General features: G+C 40.8%; 1 protein-coding gene across 1 annotated transcript in view; it reads right to left on the bottom strand.

Moving 5' to 3' along the window:
* Positions 1–11,145, bottom strand: part of LOC126980273 (uncharacterized) — a 44,763-nt gene extending 33,618 nt beyond the window's left edge. The window contains 10 exon segments of the mRNA XM_050829975.1: positions 516–690; positions 2,607–2,757; positions 3,605–3,755; positions 4,270–4,400; positions 5,446–5,566; positions 5,955–5,990; positions 8,113–8,139; positions 8,746–8,949; positions 10,353–10,490; positions 11,054–11,145. Coding sequence (XP_050685932.1) covers positions 516–690; positions 2,607–2,757; positions 3,605–3,755; positions 4,270–4,400; positions 5,446–5,566; positions 5,955–5,990; positions 8,113–8,139; positions 8,746–8,949; positions 10,353–10,490; positions 11,054–11,143 — 1,224 coding nt within the window. The 5' untranslated portion in view covers positions 11,144–11,145.
* Between the last annotated feature and the right edge of the window lie 10,831 nt (positions 11,146–21,976).

Consider the following 21,976-nt stretch of genomic DNA (forward strand, 5'->3'; position numbering starts at 1 on the left):
GAGCCAGAGTTGCAACCACAAGTATACTACAAAGAGTTAAATATAGATAGATAGGGAGGCACCTATTCAGTTAGTATCATATCAGAAGAAAATAAATATAAAAACAAGGTATAAAAATAAATAAAAATAAATAAATAGACATTCTTCTCTCTCTTCTTCTCCCATCCCATACTTTTGTCTTCCTCTTCCTCCTCCTCCTCCAGTTCCTCTTTCTTCATATCCCATTTATCTTTCCTCCTCCTCCTCCTTTATTTCTTCTCTTTCCCCTTTTCCTCCCTTTCCTCTTACCTTCTGCTCCTCCCCTCTCCTCTTCTCTCATTCCCCTTTCCTCCCTACCTCCTCTTCCCTTTCCTACATAAAATCATCTTCTCTTCCTCCTCCTTACCTCTTCTTCCATCTTCCTCCTCTTCCCTTTCCTACATAAAATCATCTTCTCTTCCTCCTCCTTACCTCTTCTTCCATCTTCCTCCTCTTCCCTTTCCTACATAAAATCATCTTCTCTTCCTCCTCCTTACCTCTTCTTCCATCTTCCTCCTCTTCCCTTTCCTAGATAAAATAGTCTTCTCTTCCTCCTCCTCCTTGAATGCTGCCGCTGCTGCTGCTGAGATCGTTCCTGCCTCCTCCATGGGCTTCTTGGGCTTCTTGCTGCTCTTCTTGCTCTCCTTACGCGGCTCCCTACCAAAAGCATTGCTGAGGAGAGTCATGACGTGCCCATGAAAATCAGCGTTATACAAGGTGGGTTACTGTCTCTTTCCCTTCCTCTGGTTCCTCATACTTACCCTACCTTACCTGTTCTGACTAAATTATACCTAACCTTACCTTACCTGTCCTAACCAAACCAAACCTAACCTATCCTAACCTTACCTTACCTGTCCTGACCAAACCAAACCTAACCTATCCTATCTTAACCTTACCTGTTCTAACTAAACCAAACCTAACCTATCCTATCCTTACCTGTCCTAAACCTAACCTAACCTTGCCAGCCTAGTCTATCCTAACTTTACCTAACATTACCTGTCCTAACTAAACCAAACCTAACCTATCCTAACCTTACCTGTCCTAACTAAACCAAACCTAACCTAACCTTGCCAGCCTAGTCTATCCTAACTTTACCTAACATTACCTGTCCTAACCAAACCTAACCTAACCTTACCTTACCAGCCTAACTAAACCAAACCTTACCTGTCCTAACTAAACCAAACCTAACCTAACCTTGCCAGCCTAATCTATCCTAACTTTACCTAACATTACCTGTCCTAACTAAACCAAACCAAACCAAACCTGACCTTACCTTACCAGCCTAACTAAACCAACCCTTACCTTACCTGAACTATCCTAACTAAACCAAACCTAACCTTACCTGTCCTAAGTAAACCTAATTTTACCTTACCTTACCTGTCTAAACTAAACTAAACTAAACCTAACCTAACCTTACCTATCCTAACCTAACCTTACTTAAACCTTATCTTACTTAACCTTAAACCTTATCTTACTTAACTTTAAACCTTACCTTACTTAACCTTACCTAATCTAACCCAATCTAACCTAACCAAACCATACTTAACCTAAGCTAACCAAGTGTCTGTTTATTATTATCCCAGATGCATGTTTCTATCTGTCTGCTTCCCTGTGTTCCTCCAGTAGGGCTTAGAAATCACTGCCAACATGGTAATTCTAAAAGTCCATTCCTGTCTGTTTTCTTTTGCTTCTTAACCCCTTGACTGAGGATTTCCTGCAAGAAGACATCACCAAGCTACAGGAATGGAACAAAAAGTGGCTGCTACAATTCAATGAGGAAAAATGTAGCCCTGCACCTTGGGAGGGGATATCCAGCACACTAATACCACATGGAAACACTCCACTATCCACCACAAAGGCAGAGAGAGACCTGGGAGTGTATGTTGCCAGGCTACCAGTGAAGGGATATCCAGCACACCAATACCACATGGGAAACACTCCACTATCCACCACAAAGGCAGAGAGAGACCTGGGAGTGTATGATACTAAGCTACCAGTGAAGGGATATCCAGCACACCAATACCACATGGGAAACACTCCACTATCCACCACAGAAGCAGAGAAAGACCTGGGAGTGTATGTTACCAGGCTACCTGAGAAGGGATATCCAGCACACCAATAACACATGGGAAACACTCCACTATCCACCAGAGGCAGAGAATGACCTGTGAGGATATGTTACCAAGCTACCAGTGAAGGCCAAATCCGTGCCAATCACAGCGGATAGGTTAAGTAGTGATTGTTTATGTCATATTCTAAGAGGTATACTTCCTTTCTCTTTGATTTCTTCCTCTCAAGTCTTAAAACAGGCCTGAGAAGTGAGTGTGTGTTAATTTTATGAGATGCGTTCCTGTCTCCCTTCCCTTCAAAGAACCATGTATCTCTCCATTGTTTGTAATATCTTAAAACACACAAACACACATACATACCAAGGCATAGTGTATCAAGACACCTCTCCACCCGAAATTGACCTCTCTTTTGGCTACTGTTTACTTTTGTCTATTATACGAGAATAATAATAATAAATAAATAAATAAATAAATAAGTAAAATAAAAACGGCTCTCTCGGCCCCGTTTTTCTGCCCTACCTCAACTCGACAATCTTCTTCCGCTGCAGCACATCCTGGATCTCCTTGAAGATGGCGCGCCCCTTGGTCTGGGAGCGGACCTTCTCGAGGGAGCTCACGTACGAGGCCATGAAGAACTCTCGGTGGGTATCGTACACAGAGTCACCCATCGCTGGAGGGACGGAGAAGAAGGGGTGAAAGGGGCAGGAGCGTAGGGGGGTTGGGGGTGGAGTGTAGGGGGGGTTGGGATGGAGTGTAGGGGGGGGTTGGGGTGGAGTTTAGGGGAGGTTAGGGTGTAGGGGGGCAGGGGAGAGAAAGAAGAGAACCCAAACCAGGTCACACAAGTGGGGAGAACAGGGGAAAAAAAAAGCTGTGGGCAAGAAAAGAAAATGGAAAAGGGGAAAAAAATAGAAAAGAGAAAATGAAGGAAAGAACACAAGAGAGAGAGAGAGAGAGAGAGAGAGAGAGAGAGAGAGAGAGAGAGAGAGAGAGAGAGAGAGAGAGAAATACAAGAAAGAATAAACCAAGTCGCATAAATGGACAAAATAAATAAATAAGTAAATAAAATACGTAAAACAAAATAAAAAATGAAAATAAGACAAAAAAGCTGGAAAAACGAAAAAAGAAAAGATAAGTCACCTCGAAAATAAAAAATAAAAATAAATAAAATGAATAAAAACATAGAAATAGGAAAGACTGCTGGAGAAATGGAAGGAAACACACATCAGGTAAGTCACTTTGCACCTTCCCATTCTCCCTGCAGTCATCACTTAACCTAACCTAACCTCACCTCACCTAAGTTATCACTCAAAAACACAGATAAAAGATAACACTGTCACTTCACACTTTCCCTGCAGTCATCCCTTAACCTAACCTCACTTCACCTAAGAAGTCATCACTCAAAACATAGAAATAAGAAAAGACTGCTGGAGAAATGGAAGGAAACATAAAAGATAACACTGTCACTTCACACCTTCCCATTCTCCCTGCAGTCGTCCCTTAACCTAACCTAACCTCACCTAAGAAGTCATCACTCATGGGGATTGCCTCGGCCAGGATCTCCCTCAGGTCCTTGGTGTGGCCACAGAGGAAGATGCCATCCATTGCATACTGGCGTCCCGCGAATGGCCGATTGTCACTGAGGGCTGCCTGACCTGCTCTGATATAGGCCTGTCAGGGGGGGAGAGAAAGGAATATCGTTACTCAAATGCACACTTAACATTACCTTTTAGTACATAAGGGTATTAGGATAAGAACTACTTGCCAACAGAAACTTCAGCTTTATTTTTTATTTTTTTTTCATTTTTACAGATTGAATAAGTGAAAATAAGTGACTTTATTTCAGTTAACTTCAGCGACTTCGTTCAAGTGGATGGAAGAAGAAGAGAAAAGAAAAAGAAGAAGAAGAAGAAGAAGAGAAGGAAAGCGTAATGATGACGAAAGAGAAAAAAGAAGAAAGAGGAGGAAGATGACAACTGAGAAGGAGAAAGAGGAGGAGGAGGGAAAGATTGAGAGGAAGAAGAAAACAAAACAAAACAAAGAAGAAAAGAGGAAGAAAGCCATAAAAGAGGAAAAAGAAAAAAGAAGAACAAAATCAAAAACAGCATGGCCCAGGTAGGAGACATACAGCACGACGGTCACTATAAATAAAATCCGCCTGCAATGGGTCCTCACAAAAACTCACCTTCTCGTAAAATGGATTCATCTTCATGGAAAAGATGGCGTGTACTTCAGCCTCTATGTAATTCTCCAGCTTGAAGAGAGCGCGGCTGCTGTTCGTCCACACTCGGCAGTCGAACCTGTCCTGCTTGATGACTGGAGGGCGAGGTGGGAGGGAGGGAGAGCGAGGGGTGAGAGGATGCAGTAAGGATATGCCACACAGACTCCACCTTCTCTTCCCTCCCTCCCTTCCTTCCTTACTAATGCTGACACTGTTTTGATTGTCTTATGTGTGGGAAGATTTTATTATGACATTTTTTTTTTTTGAGCCAGGGAGGAAGTTCAATTGCGGAGAGATAGGGGTGAGAGGATGCAGTGTGGGTATAAGTTTTTTTTTATTTTTTTTATTTGAGCAAGGAAGTTCAATTGCAAAAAACACAAAAACAGAAAAAAAAAAAAGGTTGTGTGGGAGGTTTTGTTATCATTTTTATTTTTAGAGCAAGGAAGTTCAATTGAAAAAAAAAAATAAATAAATAAAAAAAAAGGAGGAAAAAAAGGGTTGTGGGTGGGAAGTTTTTTTATCACTTTAATTTTTTTAGAGCAAGGAAGTTCAATTGGAAAAAAAAAAAAAAAATGCTCTGACAAAAGAAAAAGAAACGTGTGTGTGTGTGTGTGTGTTGCGGTAACGTTTATAATTATCATCGTCAAGTACTTTTCCTTAATTGTTTGCTTAAATATAGACGATTATTATTAGTAACCTGAATAGTTGAACGGTACAGTGTGGTTACTAGCCGTTCTGTGCGTGTGTGTGTGTGTGTGTGTGTGTGTGTGTGTTTACCTAGTTCCAATATACAGAGCCTGAATTAAACCCATAAGGTCCTCTCTCTAAATCTATACTCTAACAAACTTCAAACTTCCTTTCAAACTTCTTATAGTGTTTTTTGCCTCATCCACTTCCTCATTTAATTCATTCCAAGTGTGTGTGTGTGTGTGTGTGTGTGTGTGTGTGTGTGTGTGTGTGTGTTTACCTAGTTCCAATATACAGAGCCTGAATTAAACCCATAAGGTCCTCTCTCTAAATCTATACTCTAACAAACTTCAAACTTCTTATAGTGTGTTTTGCCTCATCCACTTCCTCATTTAATTCATTCCAAGTGTGTGTGTGTGTGTGTGTGTGTGTGTGTGTGTGTAAAGCGCTCACCCATGCTGTAGAAGTTAAGGGCCTCGGCATACTGTCCATTCTTGAAGTGCACATTTCCGATCTCCCTGAGGACCACCCCCTCGTGCTGACGCTTTTTGTAACTGCCGGCATCCTCAAGCTCCTGATCCACGGTGACGGCAGCGGAAGGAGTGGCGGAAGAGAGGAGTAGAAGGCTCGTTATTTTTTGCGCATACGTATTTCAAGTTTGGTGACGGTCTAAATGTTATGAACCAAGACGTAAAATGTGATAAAAATAATCGACATAACCTACTGAGAGGTAAAGTTAGACTAATAATTTTTTGTACATGAGTATTTCTAGTTTTGTGGCTTAGTTTAAACATTACAAACTTGGCCATATAAAGCGACAAAAAAATCAATGAAACCAGCTAACTACGCCTTGAAAAACAGGGTAAAAGAAAAAGACATATCAAGCCACATTGTTGTTCTTGAAGGCATATTATGATGAGTAAAAAAAATCATGTGTAAACAACGATCGATTCTCAACTTACGAATCTCAGCTGCTCATCTTCGCGTTGCCATTTTGCCTGCGAGAGAAACACTTCACTTAGTTACTGCATCTACGTAATGTCCACACATCTACTACTACCACTACTACTATGACTTCTCTTTTTTTTTCTACAGCCTCCATCCATTAGAGTTGCATTGTGAGAGGTATCTTTTCTCATACTACTACTACTACAGTAAAACCCCGATTATCCGAAATGGAAGGGGGGAAGCCTCTTTCGGATAAGCCGATTTTTCGGATAATCCGGATTTATGGCCGCCATTTTGATTGCCGCCAGTTTGATCGTCGGCATTGTGGCGTTGCGACTGCCGCCGACTGACGATGTAAACAATGAAACCAAACAAACACACGCTACGCTAAACAAAGTAGTACGCTTAAAACATGTGATGTAAATGTTTTATTGTATGTTTGTCTGTGTGTCTCCTTGTCTGGACCAGTGTATGTTGATACTTGTGAGCGTTGCAGATCTGAATTGTGAATGTTGCAGAGTGCGATTGTGAATGGTTGTGCAAGCTTGCAAGTGTGACCTTGATGCATCGTGCAGGTGGAGACACAGTATGATGACTCATATTATCGCGCAACTCGTATGTTGGAAGGGGAATGTGTCGTTGTCTTGAGAGTACGGTGTGAGAGTAGTCGTGCAGTAGTTTGTTCGTTCGCCGCACCTACGTCCTTGCTGGGGCGAAGGTGCAGACGTGGTGTTGTTGAGAGTTTGTTTAATGTTTTTTGTCTAATACATTGATCTATTCGTTACAAGCTATTTCGGCAATACGTATTAGAAAGCATATTTATTTTAACTGTTCTTATCAATTTTAAATGTGTTAATATAGTACATATGTAGTTACTTTTATTTATTTTTGATGTTTTATAACGTTTTAGTATAGAAAAATAAATAAATTTTAATTGCATTATCCAGATCAATTTCGGATAATCCGGTTTTTCGGATAATCTGCTTTCGGATAATCGGGGTTTTACTGTACTACTATTATGGACCATCCACGAAATGTATGTGAATGCCCTCTGCCTGGGAGAAAGTTCTGTTCCGCCTCAGATTTCTCCTTTCCCGCAAAACAAACAAGAATAACAAATAGCCTGTATAAATCTACATTGGTGTGAGGGAAATAAACAACAGCAACAAGCACCCAAAAAGATCTGATGGTGGATTACGAGCTGTTTTGATGTGAAGGTTTTGAAAATTTACTTGTCGACGCTGCTCATTGATTGGCTGCTGCATTATGAGTCCGAGGCTGCTTCAACTGCTTTCATTTATTTTTCCACCTCCTTCAAGAATATATTTTCATGCTGTATGTATATGATTTACTACAGGTAACTCGATTTACGCGAGTTTGGTTTACGCGATTTTTAAATAACATGGGGTCCAAAATCCAAATAAATGTTTAATTTACATGTTTTTTTCACTTCTACGCGATAATTTATGGAGTGGCCACCAGATGTCTCACGCAACTGGACTCACACGGCGCCGCGGCCACGCAGCTGAGCTCAGTTCTTCCCACGCGCCACTTGAACAACAATACAGTCCCCACGCTGCCAAGCTACTCAACAACAACAACACCCTCGCTGCTGTGCTACCACGAGGGGAAGGGTAGCCAGAGGAGGAACCACGAAAAGGAGAGGAGTCAGAGTGACACAGTAGGCAATAAAGGTACGAACCTACCTCTTGTTTGATTTACGCGACCTCTTCAAGGACACAATACTCGCGTAAATCGAGTTACCTGTATTTCATATGCCTTTATATATATTTCCTGCTCGGGTACCCTGCTTCAACTTAACATAATTAGTAGACAATGCACATGCCCTGTTGCTTCCCCGCTAACAATTAGGCTACTCGGAGGTCATAAAAAAGCCAGGATACAGCAGATTAGGTTAACGTAGCAATGCACTCAGTTTTCTTAACCCGGTAGCAGCGACGGGCCAAATTTGTGGCTTTACCGCGTACCAGCGACGGGCTCAATTTTTGGCTTGACATAAACCCCCAAAAATAGAGGACGCACCAACTGATTACAAATGCGTTGTTATCTATTATAAAATGATTTGTGTGAGTGATGATTTTTTCTCATTAATTCACTTAGAGGAGCCTTTGAGAAACATGATCCCCGCAGCTGCCGGGTTAAGCTACTTACCAACAACGGGCGGCGACGTTCACCAAACTGCAGACGATCAGTGTTGTTTCCATGCAATGTAGAGATTGGAGTGAGGAACATTAATATATCATGTGTACTACAGTGTGAGTATACCTACACTGTGGTGCTTATATTCAATCTAAATTAATATACTTATGCATGAGGGGTATGCAGTGGTATATGGTAATGTAGGTATATGTAGCGTAGCCTTAACCCGGTAGCAGCGACGGGTCAAATTTGTGGCTTTACCGTGTAGCAGCAACGGGCCAAATTTGTGCCATGATATAAACCCACCAAAATAGATGATATATAATATGACCACAAATGCTTTGATATATATTATGAAATGGCTTGTGTGAGGGGTGATTTTTACTCATTTTTCTCGCTTCATTGATCCCTGCTGCTACCGGGTTAATGTTAGCTGGGAAAGAACAGGGCAAGGGCTTAAAAACATCTATCGTCTACTCATTATTGTAAGTTGAAGCAGGGTACCCATGCAATAAATATATATAAAGGCATATGAAATAATAAATCGTATACATGCAACGTGAAAATATATTCCTAAAGGAGGCGAAAAACATAAATGATGCAGTTGAAGCAGCCTTGGCCCCATAACGCAGCAGCCCCACTCACCAAAGCCGGAAGGACACATCTCATTTCGTCGCGGTAGGTATAAATGTAGTTGTCATCCTTGTTGAGATGGCCGATGACGTTGCCCACCGCTTCCGCCGAGGCAAACACCTTGTAGCTCTTGATGTAGACGTAATGCAGAGCCGTATCCTCGAGTCTTGGCCTGCTCTCGTCCGGCGTGAAGGGGTCATTTGGAACCACAATCCTCTGTAAGGGACGAGAAATGGATGTGGATTTTAGAACGGGAGGCTGCAGAACGCTTAACCTCAGACCTTGCTATCATTTCCGATTGGGGTAAAAGGAAAATTATGTCCTTCAAAAACTCAATTTCTCCACCTATCAACTCAACACAATCTTCTAAATATCTATCCCCTATTCTTCGACAACACTCAGCTGTCACCTTCTTCAATATTAAATATCCTCGGGCTATCCTTAACTCAAAATCTTAACTGGAAACTTCACATCTCTCTCACTAAATCAGCTTTGTTGAGGTTGGGCGTTCTGTTTTGTCTCCACCAGTTTTTCTTCCCTTGGATGTGGATTTCCTACAAGAAGACAAGCAACAGGAATGGGGCAAATGTGGCTGCTACAATTCAATGAAGAAAAATGTAAAGTCCTGCACCTTGGGAGGGGATATCCAGCATACCAATACCACATGGAAACACTCCACTATCCACCACAAAGGCAGAGAATGACCTGGGAGTGTATGTTACCAGGCTACCAGTGAAGGGATATCCAGCATACCAATACCACATGGAAACACTCCACTATCCACCACAAAGGCAGAGAATGACCTGGGAGTGTATGTTACCAGGCTACCAGTGAAGGGATATCCAGCACACCAATACCACATGGGAAACACTCCACTATCCACCACAAAGGCCGAGAAAGACCTGGGAGTGTATGTTACCAGGCTACCAGTGAAGGGATATCCAGCACACCAATACCACATGGGAAACACTCCACTATCCACCACAGAGGCAGAGAAAGACCTGGGAGTGTATGTTACCAGGCTACCAGTGAAGGGATATCCAGCACACCAATACCACATGGGAAACACTCCACTATCCACCACAGAGGCAGAGAAAGACCTGGGAGTGTATGTTACCAGGCTACCAGTGAAGGGATATCCAGCACACCAATACCACATGGAAACACTCCACTATCCACCACAGAGGCAGAGAAAGACCTGGGAGTGTATGTTACCAGGCTACCAGTGAAGGGATATCAAGCACACCAATACCACATGGGAAACACTCCACTATCCACCACAGAGGCAGAGAAAGACCTGGGAGTGTATGTTACCAGGCTACCAGTGAAGGGATATCCAGCACACCAATACCACATGGGAAACACCACTATCCACCACAGAGGCAGAGAAAGACCTGGGAGTGTATGTTACCAGGCTACCAGTGAAGGTGAAGGAAAAGGTGAGGAAGGAGAAGCAGGAAAAGATTGAGGAAAGAATGAACGGAGAAAGAAAAGACGAAGAAAGGAAGAGCAGAAGGAAGAGAAAGAAAAGAAATGGTGAAGAAGGGAAGAGAACGATAAGATAAAGAAGGAAGGGAAGAACAAAGGGTCTCTCTCTCTCTCTCTCTCTCCAGTCGCACCTCCTTAATGGTGATGATGGCCCCCACAGTGAAGGTCTCGTTGATGCGCTTGGCCAGGACGTAGACGATAGGGGAGATGTGGGACCCGTCAGAGAGGCGCAGGCACCACATGTCATCAATGTCGGCCTTGAAGATTACCTGCGAGGGGGCCGAGAAAGTGTGCCATTAGGGTGCGAACAAGGATGGGGTGATGGTAAGGAAATGTAACTTCTTTTATTAATACTACGAAAAAGTTGTGTGCATAGTAGAGAGAGCATAGGAACAAGATGAACTGGGCCAAGAAGGTGTGTCATTATGAAGCGAACAAGGATAGGGTAATAGATAAGGAAATATAACTTCTTTTATTAATATTACAAAAGAGCTGTGCACTTTGCAAAGAGGGAGTATAGTAAAGGAAATATATCTTATTTTATTAATATTACAAGAGAGTTGTGCGCATTGCAAAGATGGAGGAGTATTGCAAAGAGGGAGTACAATAACGGAAAAATAACTTTTTCATCAATATTACGAGAATTGTGCGCATTGCAAAGAGGGAGTACAGAAACAAGAGGAACTGCGGATATGTCAAATCTATAATCTTTTTCCTTCAATAAGTCAAGGCCACTCCAAGTTAGCAATGATGTAAGAGACTCCTAACCAAGACCAAGGCTATAGGTAAACAGGGATACTCTTATGGTTTTACTCTTATTAATATTTCTCACCTGCATCTTGATTTCCTCCTTCAGGTTCTCCTCGTAAAGGGCAAAGACGCCCCTCTTGGTCAGCATCCACTTTGATTTCTTGCCACTCATTGCTGGGGAAAAAAAATAGGAATAAGAGGAGAATAAAAGGAATACTAATGAATACTTGACCTCACTTGATTTTGAATACCAATGAATACCCACAAACAGAGACCTCGGCGTTTGAATTTAGTTACTGAAATAAAATGTCCGAGAAACCAGGCCTTTAGCTGACCAATATAAAAGAATACATCACTATGTCATTTCCGAGCTTATAGTTATTATGTCACTTTTCTTTATTGTTTCCTTACTTTATTTACTCACATCAATTTACTTTCCTGTGATTTTTCTAGGTTCTGAATATACCCCCCCCACCTTCCCCCTCCCTTCACTGTGTCGTTTCTGTGTGTTAGTTTTCCCACATTAATTTCATGTTACAATATTTATAGGTTCTTACTGTAACCTCCCCAACACATACACACATTTGTCGTTTTTGGTGATAGATATTCTCGCTTCCTTTGTCTTGATTTCTTACTTTTTTTTTTTTTTTACGTCTCCGCCTATTACACCGGTAGGCTTGCTTGAGGGGCCTGGATGGTATTCAGCCCCAGCCCCTCATGGCACAGGCAAGTGTTTATAGTGGTGCCATCATACTTTCCTGGTAATTTAACTTTTTATTGACTGTATTTATAGATTCTGAATGTTACCAGTACTGTTATTTCTGTAGTTCTGGTTATGATGTTACCAGTACTGTTATTCCTGTAGTTCTGGTTATGATCACTTTCTTCACTGTCATTTTCTTACCTTATTTTCCTCATTTAACTTTCTTCCTGTGTATTTCTAAAAGGCTCTAAACTGACTGACTGATAGAAAACTGTGTAACTACAAATTTAAAATTCACATCACATCACTTTCTGTCTAAAATCCTTACCTCTAACTATTTCCAAGAGAGTGAACTGTGTAAGACTTCGTATCAATTTCTTTGTCTATTATCTTTTCCACAGTGGGGCACAGGCCCGATAGGGCCTCTTCCAGGGAACTTTTGTGAGTATCTGTGAGTATCTGTGAGAATTTCCTGGTCATTTAAACTTGTAACTATTTCTAAGAGGCTCTGAACCCATGAGAGGCTGAGAGACAACTGTTTGTGACCCTAAAATTTAAATCCCAGCTCACCCTCCTGACCTGACTGGAAGAGAGAGGGAGGGAAATGGAGGTGAGGTAAAGAGGAATAAAGAAGGAGGGAGAGTGAGGTGAGGGAAGGGAAGAGCATGGAGATAGGAAGAGAGAGAAGAGGGAGAAGGGAGGGAAATGGAAGTGAGGTAAAGGGGAAGAGAGGGAGGGAAAGTGAGGTGAGAAACAGGGTAGGGGAGAGACACAAAGGAAAGGAAGGAGAGAGGGAGGTGAGGTGAGGTAAAGGGGAGGGAAGGAGGAAGAGAGAAAATGAGGTAAAGGGAGGTAAGGGAAAGATATATAAAAAGAGGAGGAGAGAGAGGAGGGAAACACATGTGAGGTGAAGGGGAGGGAAGGATGAAGAAAGGGAGGAGAGAAAATGAGGTAAGGAAGAGGGAAGGGGAGGGAAAGATAAACAGGAGGTAAGAAGAAAAGGGGGGAAGGAACAATATATAAAAAGAAAAGAAGGAAGGAGAGGAAGAAAAAGGGAGATGGGAAAGAGAAAGGAAAAGGGGATGAAAGAATGCACCACAAGGGAAGGCAAGGGACTGAGGTCAGGTCAGGTCATAATCCATTACTGTTTGACCCATGGTTTGACCTGAGCTAAAAATAGATATATGGAGAGAGAGAGAGAGAGAGAGAGAGAGAGAGAGAGAGAGAGAGAGAGAGAGAGAGAGAGAGAGAGAGAGAGAGAGAATAAATAAGATAAAAAAAGGAAAGGATGAAGAAAGGAAGAAAAATAAAGATGAAAGGAGGGAAGGAGGAAGAGAAGGAAAGAAGAGAGGAAAGGGAAAAATAAAGAGGAGGAAGAGGAAGGAAAAAGAGATGATAAAGGAGGGAAAAAAGGTAATATAAATAGAAGGAAAGGAGGAAGAGAAGGAAAAGAGAAAGAGGGAGGAGAGACAGCAAGGAAAAGGGAAAAGGGGAGGGAAGGTGATTGATAGTTTATTGTTGCAAGTAAAAACAAAGGAGAAGGGAGGAACATGCCATCCCAACCCCCAGGCAGTACAGTGTGATTATATAGCTAAGGATACATGGAGAAGTAGCACCAGGAAACTAAAAAGATAGAATGGTAGGGGACAATAGCAAAGAAAAAATAAACGCCTTGATTTAATCAGGGGAGTAGACATAAGGGACTGGACATATGAACTACAATCTAGGGGCAAATGCAGGATACTCACTAAGCACAGCTGAGAGAACATTACTGCTAATGAACCAGCCTGTGCACCAGCTCAGGCAGGTTCCAGTGGCCCTGTCGGGAGTACGCACTAATAGCAGGACAATGCAAGACATAGTGTTTGAGCGTGTGACCCCCTGGCCTGGCACACAAGCGGCAAGGTACAGGGTCAGCCCCACTAACCTCCCAGTAATATCTGTAGCCCAGCCTCAGCCGCATCACCACCAGATCATAGGATGCACTAAGCCTGCCATAAGTGTGGGTCCAGATACTTGATACCTGGGCACAGTGAATGCTGGAGGGACTACCATCCTGACACCTCAAGGCAAGCTGACTGGTAACAGACTAACTAACAAGGGATCTAGGGAAAGTCTACTCTTAACATAATTTAGGTGGCAGCACGAGCAGGCTAAGGGCACTAAGGCATTTATTGACTATATCACAGTCAGAGGGGGAGGAGGACAGAAGGGCATACAAACAGGTACACAGCTTTCCCGAGAGCTACAGTGATATGGAAGGCTTCATGTATGGCACAGAGTTCCGCCCTTGTGGATGACAGATGATCAGGAAACCTCTTGGAAACCTCAGTGTGAAGGGAAGGGAAAAATGAAAAAAAAAATAGAGGAAAGGAAGGAGGGAAGAAGGAAAACTTTGGAAGAGAAGAAAATAAAAAAAAATTTAAAAACTCGGTGAAGGGAAGGGAAAAATGAAAAAGAAGGAAAGGAAGGAGGAAGAATAGGAAGAGAAGAAAAGGAAAAAACAAACAAAAACAAACAAAAACAATTAAAACAAAACACGTGGCCACAAGCACACAAACAAACACACACAACATCCAACCTTGACCAACCCGCCCTTCTTTCCACCACCTTTTCCCCTTATATCCAGCCTTTGCCCTTACTCCCAGCCTTGACACACCCTTAAATAAAACCCCAGGGATCTTACCACCGGGCCTTTGGTGTCGCTGGGGCTGTCTCACGCTCGCCAGGGGGAAAAAGGACGAAAAAAGGAGAAAAATGTCTCTCTCTCCCTCTGTGTCTGTTGTTGACTAACTTGGGTGTGATGGCAGACTCAAGTTAACCGTTTCTTGGGTTAATTTATCGTATTTTAGCCTTGGATGTGGTTAATTATCCTTTTCCTGTGTTTTGAGTAATATTCTGATGTGGTTAAGCTGTGCAGTCACTTTTTGCGTATATGGGATGCCTGTTTCCATGGTAAATAGGCCCAAATTTACTGTTTTAAGGGTTAATTTACTCCTTTTAGCCTTGAATATGTGGTTAAATATCCTGTTTTGTGTTTTAATAAGGTGTTTGAGGTGATTTAGCTGTTCAATGTCGCTTTTTTTTCATTATTTCGCGTATATGAAATGACGTTTTCTCTCACGAATAACTCATATCTGGTGTTGGAGTATATGTAAGACTAAATTATTTCTTGTGTGTCTATAGAGGCAGTTTTGAGGTTGTTTTTTTCTATTTTTAAGGTGTTGTTTGAGGGTTTTAGATATGCCAGAAAGATTAACAAAGGCAGAGCGCGCGAAACCTTTGTGGCGGAAATGCACACCTGCCAGATTATCGTACTCAACTGTATCGTATCTACCGGTTTCTGACCCTAAACTATTGCCAAGAAGTACCAATAATTAACCATTTTACCGATAACTGTATATGAAGACAGTTATCGGGGTGAGGGAGACAGTTTTTTGGGCGGAAATCGGCAAACATGAGGCTGAGTACGACAATCTGGCAACTTTGCAGGAATGTCGGGTGTCATTTTTGAAAATTTCTGCGCCAAGATCACCTATTTAACGAAGTTTTTTTTAAGGGTTATGAGCATTTCCAGGGGTAGTTATATGACCCAGATGATAGTTTGACTATTCTTCTTCACATTGAACCTAAAAACAACACTCCTCGCAGCCCGATTGACATATTTTGCGGCCTTTCTAAGTAGGTGATGTGATGGGTGGTGGCGTCTGACTATACCCAAGCACACTTTTCACAAGGCTTTCAGAGGTGTCATAGGCATTTCCAGGGGTAGTTATATGACCCAGATGATAGTTTGACCCTTTTCCTGTACCATGAACCTAACAACAACACTCCTCAGAGCCCAACTGACCTCCTTTTTCGGCCTTATGTGATGGGTGGTAGCGTCTGACCATACCACAAGCACACTTTTCACAAGGCTTTCAGAGGCGTCATAGGCATTTCCAGGGGTAGTTATATGACCCAGATGATAGTTTGACTCTTCTTCTTCACATTGAACCTAATAAAACACTACTCAGAGCCCGATTGACCTTCTTTACAATACCCCAAGCACATATTTTACAAGGCTTTCATAGGCGTCATGGGCATTTCCAGGGGCAGTATTATGACCCAGATGATAGTTTGACCCTTCTTCTGTACCATGAACCTAAAAACAACACTCCTCACAGCCCGATTGACCTCCTTTTCGGGCTTTCTATGTAGGTGATACGATGCTACAAGGCTTTCGTAGGCGTGTGGGGCATTTCCAGGGGTAGTTTCATGACCCAGATGATAGTTTGACCCTTCTTCTTCTCATTGAACCTAATATAACACTCCTCAGAGCCCGCTTGACCTCCTTATCGGCCCGTGGAAATAGTTAACGTGCGGTTGTGAAAGGTGGGACCCATTTATCAGGTGCTATAGCGACATATTTCGCACTCGATAATCTGTTTTTAAGTCGCAAAGTCATGGAGAGTGTGTAGCCATGTGCTCTCTTGCCTTCCTTTGTTTTCTAATCCATTCTCTTTTTCTTCTCGAGTTTTCTTCCTTTCTTTCTTATTTTCAGATTGTTTTCCTTTGTTTTCTTCTTTTGTTCCCTTGTTCTTTATTTTGTCTTTCTTCACTCGGTTAGTTTTCTTCTTTGTTTTGTTTTCCTTTGTTTTCTTTCATTCTCTTGTTCTTTATTAATTTTGTCTGTTTTCCTTCTTCTCTTCTTTCTCTTCTTCTTTTCTCTTCTATATCTTGTTTTCCTATCATTTTATTCTTATTTCCTGCTTATTTCTTTTGTTCTTCCTTCGTTTTACTCATTCTCTTGTTCTTTATTCATTGTCTTTATTTTCTCAGTCCTTGTTTGCTTTCTTTTCTTCTTTTTCTAATTTTGTTTTCCTTTTATTTAACTATTTTTGTCTCCCCTGTCTTTATTTTCCTCTCTTCTCTCCCCTTTTCTCTCATTTCTTCTTTTCTTTCTTCCTCTCTCTTTTCTCATTTCTTTCTTCTCTATCTTAACCTTTTATCAATATAGTGTTGCAGTGTTTGTGTTGTGTAAAGTGTTGTTTTAATGCAATACTTATTAATTCTTGTTATATCTATCTATCCCATTTTGTGATGCAAGATCGAGCGCTATATAGGAAGTCTTTCACCACATATAGATAATGTTTGTGGATATATAAGGGATTAATCTATCTATTTCTCTCTCTCTTTCTCTCTCTCAACACCAAATTTTTCCTTCATCACCACCATCACCATCACCACCACTACCACCACCATCACCACCACCACGGAATGAATGCACTATATATTATTTTTTTTCTACTTTCTGCTTCCTCTGCTGACTCACCACCACCACCACCACCGCTATCAACACCACCGTCACCACCACCACTATCAACACCACCGTCACCACCACCGATCAATTAATACTCCTATCACCACCGACTAATTATGGTATTTGATAACTTCTGAAGGTCATCGTAATAATAATAATAATAATAATAATAATAATAATAATAATAATAATAATTAGTAGTAGCAGTAGTAGTAGTAAAAGAAGTACGTAACTAATGATTTGAGTTTTGAAGAGAAGAAGAAGAGGAGGAGGAAGAAGACGAAAAAGAGGAGGAGGAGGAGGAGGAGGAAAAACCCGGGGAAAAATCATGGACTATAAATAAAAAGAAAGAGAAAAAAAGGAAGACATGAAGGCAGAAAGGAGGAAGAAGAAGAGGAGGAGGAGGATGTAGAAGAGGATGAGGTGGAAAAAAAAAGCCCGACTATGCATAACAAGTTAACAACCTTGAATCACACACACACACACACACACACACACACACACACACATGGGACAAAGAAACAGCTGTGCATTTGAAGCAGATACGTATTAGTTGAGAAATAAATAAATTAACACTCTCTCTCTCTCTCTCTCTCTCTCTCTTACCGTCACTATATTATGTCTGTCCGCAACACAAACTAACTCAACACTGACTCTCCAGCGCTAAAAGTTCTTTGTTTTGAATTGCGCCACACACACACACACACACACACACACACACACACACACACTGATAGGGATAACATAACTGATAGACTGTAACCGTGTGTGTGTGTGTGTGTGTGTGTGTGTGTTTCCGTGTTCGAGAGAGAGAGAGAGAGAGAGAGAGAGAGAGAGCACTAACCTCCTACCAGTGAGCTGAGGCGTCGATAGTGTCCCGTACCCGTAGTCAACCAGTCAGCAACAGTCGATACAGGTTGAATACTGGAAGCAACTCAAGCAACCAAGCAAGCAGGGTTACCAGACGGCCTTTCTTTGCATTTTCCCACCAAACTAACATCGCACCCTCACTAATAACGACTTTCCATTATAGTTACCGTTAAATTCGTTAGGTGTTGATGTTTTTTGTATTAGTTATGGATCTGAAAACGGAAGAAAATGTGATGCGTTCTAGGTTACCAGGTTACCAGATGGTCTTTCTTTGCATAGTTTTAAGTGATTTTCCCACCAAACAAACATCGCAACCTCACTAATAACGACTTTCCATTATAGTTACCGTTAAATTCGCAAGTTGTTGATGTTTTTTTGTATTAGTTATGGGTCTGAAAACGGAAGAAAATGTGATGCGGTCTGAGCGGGCTGGGTGACTGGCTGGTAGTGACGTGTGGAGTACGCGTTCGCCTTCTGTCACTTACATGTTGAGTGGTTAGTTTTTTCCCGCAAATTCAGATGTTATCACTATTTTTATCTTTCTTCTTTGCTTATTCCTCTTCCTCTTCTTCATCTCATCATTAGTTTTTATACTCCTATTCAGTTATTATTATCATTATTATTATTCTTTCTTTATTTCTTCCTCTTTCTCTTCTCCATCTTATTATTATTATTGTTATCATCAGTAGTAGTAGTAGTAGTAGTAGTAGTAGTAGTAGTAGTAGTAGTAGCAGCAGTAGTAGTAGTAGTAGTAGTAGTAGTAAATCCTAGTAGTAGTAGTAGTAGTAGTAGTAGGTATAACAACTGGAATGACTGAATCCTTAAAAAATAACAATAAAACACATATTCCAGTATCCAAATAACACACACACACACACACACACACACACACACACACACACACACACACACACACACACACACACCTGACACATCATCAGTTTCATCACACTATCACAATCAAAAGCCACCAAAGTCACATTTCCCAGCTAAAAATAGACATGACCACATAATATTATCATTTTTTTGATATTTGCAAAGCTATGTAGGTGATAAGATTGACCACTTAAGACACATCCTATTACTACTACTACTACTACTACCACTACTAGAGATGAAGGAACGTAAATAAATGGAATGAATGAATGAATGAATAACTGAAGGAAGGAAAAATAACGATAAAGCGAAAGAAAGAAAAAGGGAATTGATGTAAATGACAGCAAAGTTTAATTTCGCTTAGTAATATAATAGAAATAGAGAAAACTAAAATAACGTAGCAAATAACATAATACTACAGTCATATATATATTATTTAGAGCATGATAAAGACGTGGTACAAAGGCTTTCATCTATACTATAAATCGAAATCTACCTCAGAAAAATAAAAAATGAAAACATGTATAAAAACGAAGCTTAATAGATTTTTGTTCGAATTGATTCTCCTTTGATGTTTAATTCAGAAGATTTATCAAACCAAATATATCATGGGCTTGCTTGTTGTTGTTGTTTTTCATTCTGTTTTGTTTTAGAAGAATAATGAAAGTAATAGATGAAGAAATAGGAGGAGGAGGAAGAAGAAGAGGAGGAATAAAAAGGAAGAGAAAGAGGAAGAAGCAAAATGGGAAAGAAGGAGGAGGAGGAGGAAGAGGAGAAATAAGAAGGACGAGAAAGAGGAAGAAACAACAAAGGAGATAATGAGGAGAAATAAGAAGAGGAAAAGGAGCCAGAGAAAAAGGAACAAGCAACATGGATAATTGAGGAGAAATGAAGGAAAAGAAGGAAGAGAAAGAGGGACAAGCAACATGGGAAATAATGAGGAGGAAGAAGAGAAAGAAAGGAAGGAAGGGAAAAAGGGAGAAGCAACATATGGATAATTATGAGGAGAAATAAGAGGAAAAGAAGGAAGAGAAAGAGGAAGAAGTTACATGGGAAATAATGAGGAGGAAGAAGAGGAGGAAAAGAAGGAAGGGAAAGAGAAAGAGGTATCATGGGAAAGAATAGAGGAAGAAGAAGAAGAAGGAAGAGAAGAGGAAGAATTAAGGAAGGAAGGAGAAGAAGAAGAGGAAGACAGGAAGAGAAAAAGGAAGAAGCAACATGGATAATTGAGGAGAAATAAGAGGAAAAGAGGAAGAGGAAGAGGAAGCAACATGGAAAATAATTTAAAGTTACGATAGAGTGTTTTGATGATCCACAAGTAGCTTATTATTATTATTATCTGTTGTAGTTTCCCATAAAATAATACAAAAGAAAATGGTGTTCGTATTTTTAGAGGGTGACTTTAGTATTTGTTCTGTAAGTCTTTATTCCAAGGCCTTCAGTTATTCATTCATATATTCAATTATTTTCTTACGTTATTCCTTTGTCCATTCCCTCCTTCATTCCTTCCTTCTTTCCTTTCTTTATTTACTCCATTCATTCTTCTTTGATTTAATTCTTTCTGTATATTCTTTCCCTTTTAATTCCTTTTTTCCTCCCTTCCTTTTCTTTCCTCTTGGTTCTCTCCTCTTTCTTTTCCACTTCTCTCTCTCTCTCTCTCTCTCTCTCTCTCTCTCTCTCTCTGCACACACATTAACAATATCAACAATAGCCAAGTCTCCCTCTTCATACACTATCATTATCTCCCTTATCTTCTCCTTTATCATCTCTCCATTAACACCTTTCTCTTCCCTCTTCTTCCTTTTCCTCCTCTTTTTTCTGCTTTCTTTTCCTCCATTTTCTAGGTCTTCTTCATCTTCTTTCTTCCTTTTTCTTCTTCGTCTTGCTCTTTCTCATTTTCTTCTTTTTCCTTCCTCATCTTCTTCTTCTTCTTTTTCCTCTCTTCATCTTTCTTCTTCCTTCTTCCTTTCTCTAGTTCTTCCTTCTTTCTCTTCTTTCTTCTTCCTTTTCCTTCCTCTTCTTCCTTCCTTTCTTTTCCTCCTTCCTCTATCTCCTCTTCCTCTTCTCTTTCTTCCTCCTTTTCCTCCCTTCCCTAGTTCTTCCTTTTCTCCTTCCTTCCTTCTTCTATCTCTTTCCTCCCACTTTCCAATATATGTTTTTTCCCCCTCCGTCGAAGAAAACTAACGAGAAGAGGAATAAAAAGAAGAGGAGGAGGAGGAGGAGGAGGAGGAGGAGGAGAAGAAATGGAGGAAGGGCGGAGGGATGACAGGGATAAATAGAGAGATGGAGATTAAAGATGAAGGAGAGAGGAAGGAGAAAGGAAGAAGGATGGGGGGAAGGAAAAAGGGAAGGAAGAGGAAGAGGAGGAGGAGGAGGAAGAGGAGATAAAATAAATAACATAAATCGGGTTCTCTATTCCCTCGCAAACCTCCCTCTCTCAAGAAGAAGAAGAAGAAGAAGAAGGAGAAGAAGAAGGAGGAGGAAGAGGAGGAGAAAGCATATACCACCACCACCACCACCACCACAACAACAACAACAACAACAATTAGAGGTATACACGGATAATTCTTCTTGTCTTCTTTTTCTTCTTCCTTTTAACTTTTTTTTTTTGTTTTTTTTGCTTCATTTTACTGTACTGTTCTGTTCTTCCTCATTATTTTCTTCTTCTTCTTCTTCTTCTTTTTCATCATTGCTGTTTTTCCTTCGTTTTTTTTCCTTACTGTTCTTTTCTTCCTATTTTTTCTTCTACCTTTCCTTTTCTTTCCGTTTTCTTCCTTTCTTCTTCTTCATTCCTTCTCCTTTATTCACTTATTTGTTTATTTTCATTCTTATCCTCCTCCTCCTCCTCCTCCTCCTCCTCTTTCTCCTCTTTTTATATTCCGTCAATTTGCTAATAGAAAAAAGAAAGGGGAGAGGGGAAGAAAGGAAGGAAAGGGAGGGAAGCAAAAAGAAAAAAGGAAAAAAAAGAAAAGGGAGGAGGAAGAGGGGAAGATAAAGGAAGGAAACAGACGGGAAAGTGAATTATCATTTTTATTCTGCCTATTATTTTTTTTTTTACTACCTTTAATGGCGTTTGTATAAGGTGTGTGTGTGTGTGTGTGTGTGTGTGTGTGTGTGTGTGTGTGTGTGTGTGTGTGTGTGTGTGTGTGTGTGTGTGTGTGTGTGTGTGTGTGTGTGTGTGTGTGTGTGTGTGTGTGTGTGTGTGTGTGAAAATATATAAAGAATAAAATAATAAAAGTAAAGAAAAAAAAAAG

This window comes from Eriocheir sinensis, chromosome 44 (assembly GCF_024679095.1).
Source record: "Eriocheir sinensis breed Jianghai 21 chromosome 44, ASM2467909v1, whole genome shotgun sequence".
NCBI lineage: Eukaryota > Metazoa > Arthropoda > Malacostraca > Decapoda > Varunidae > Eriocheir > Eriocheir sinensis.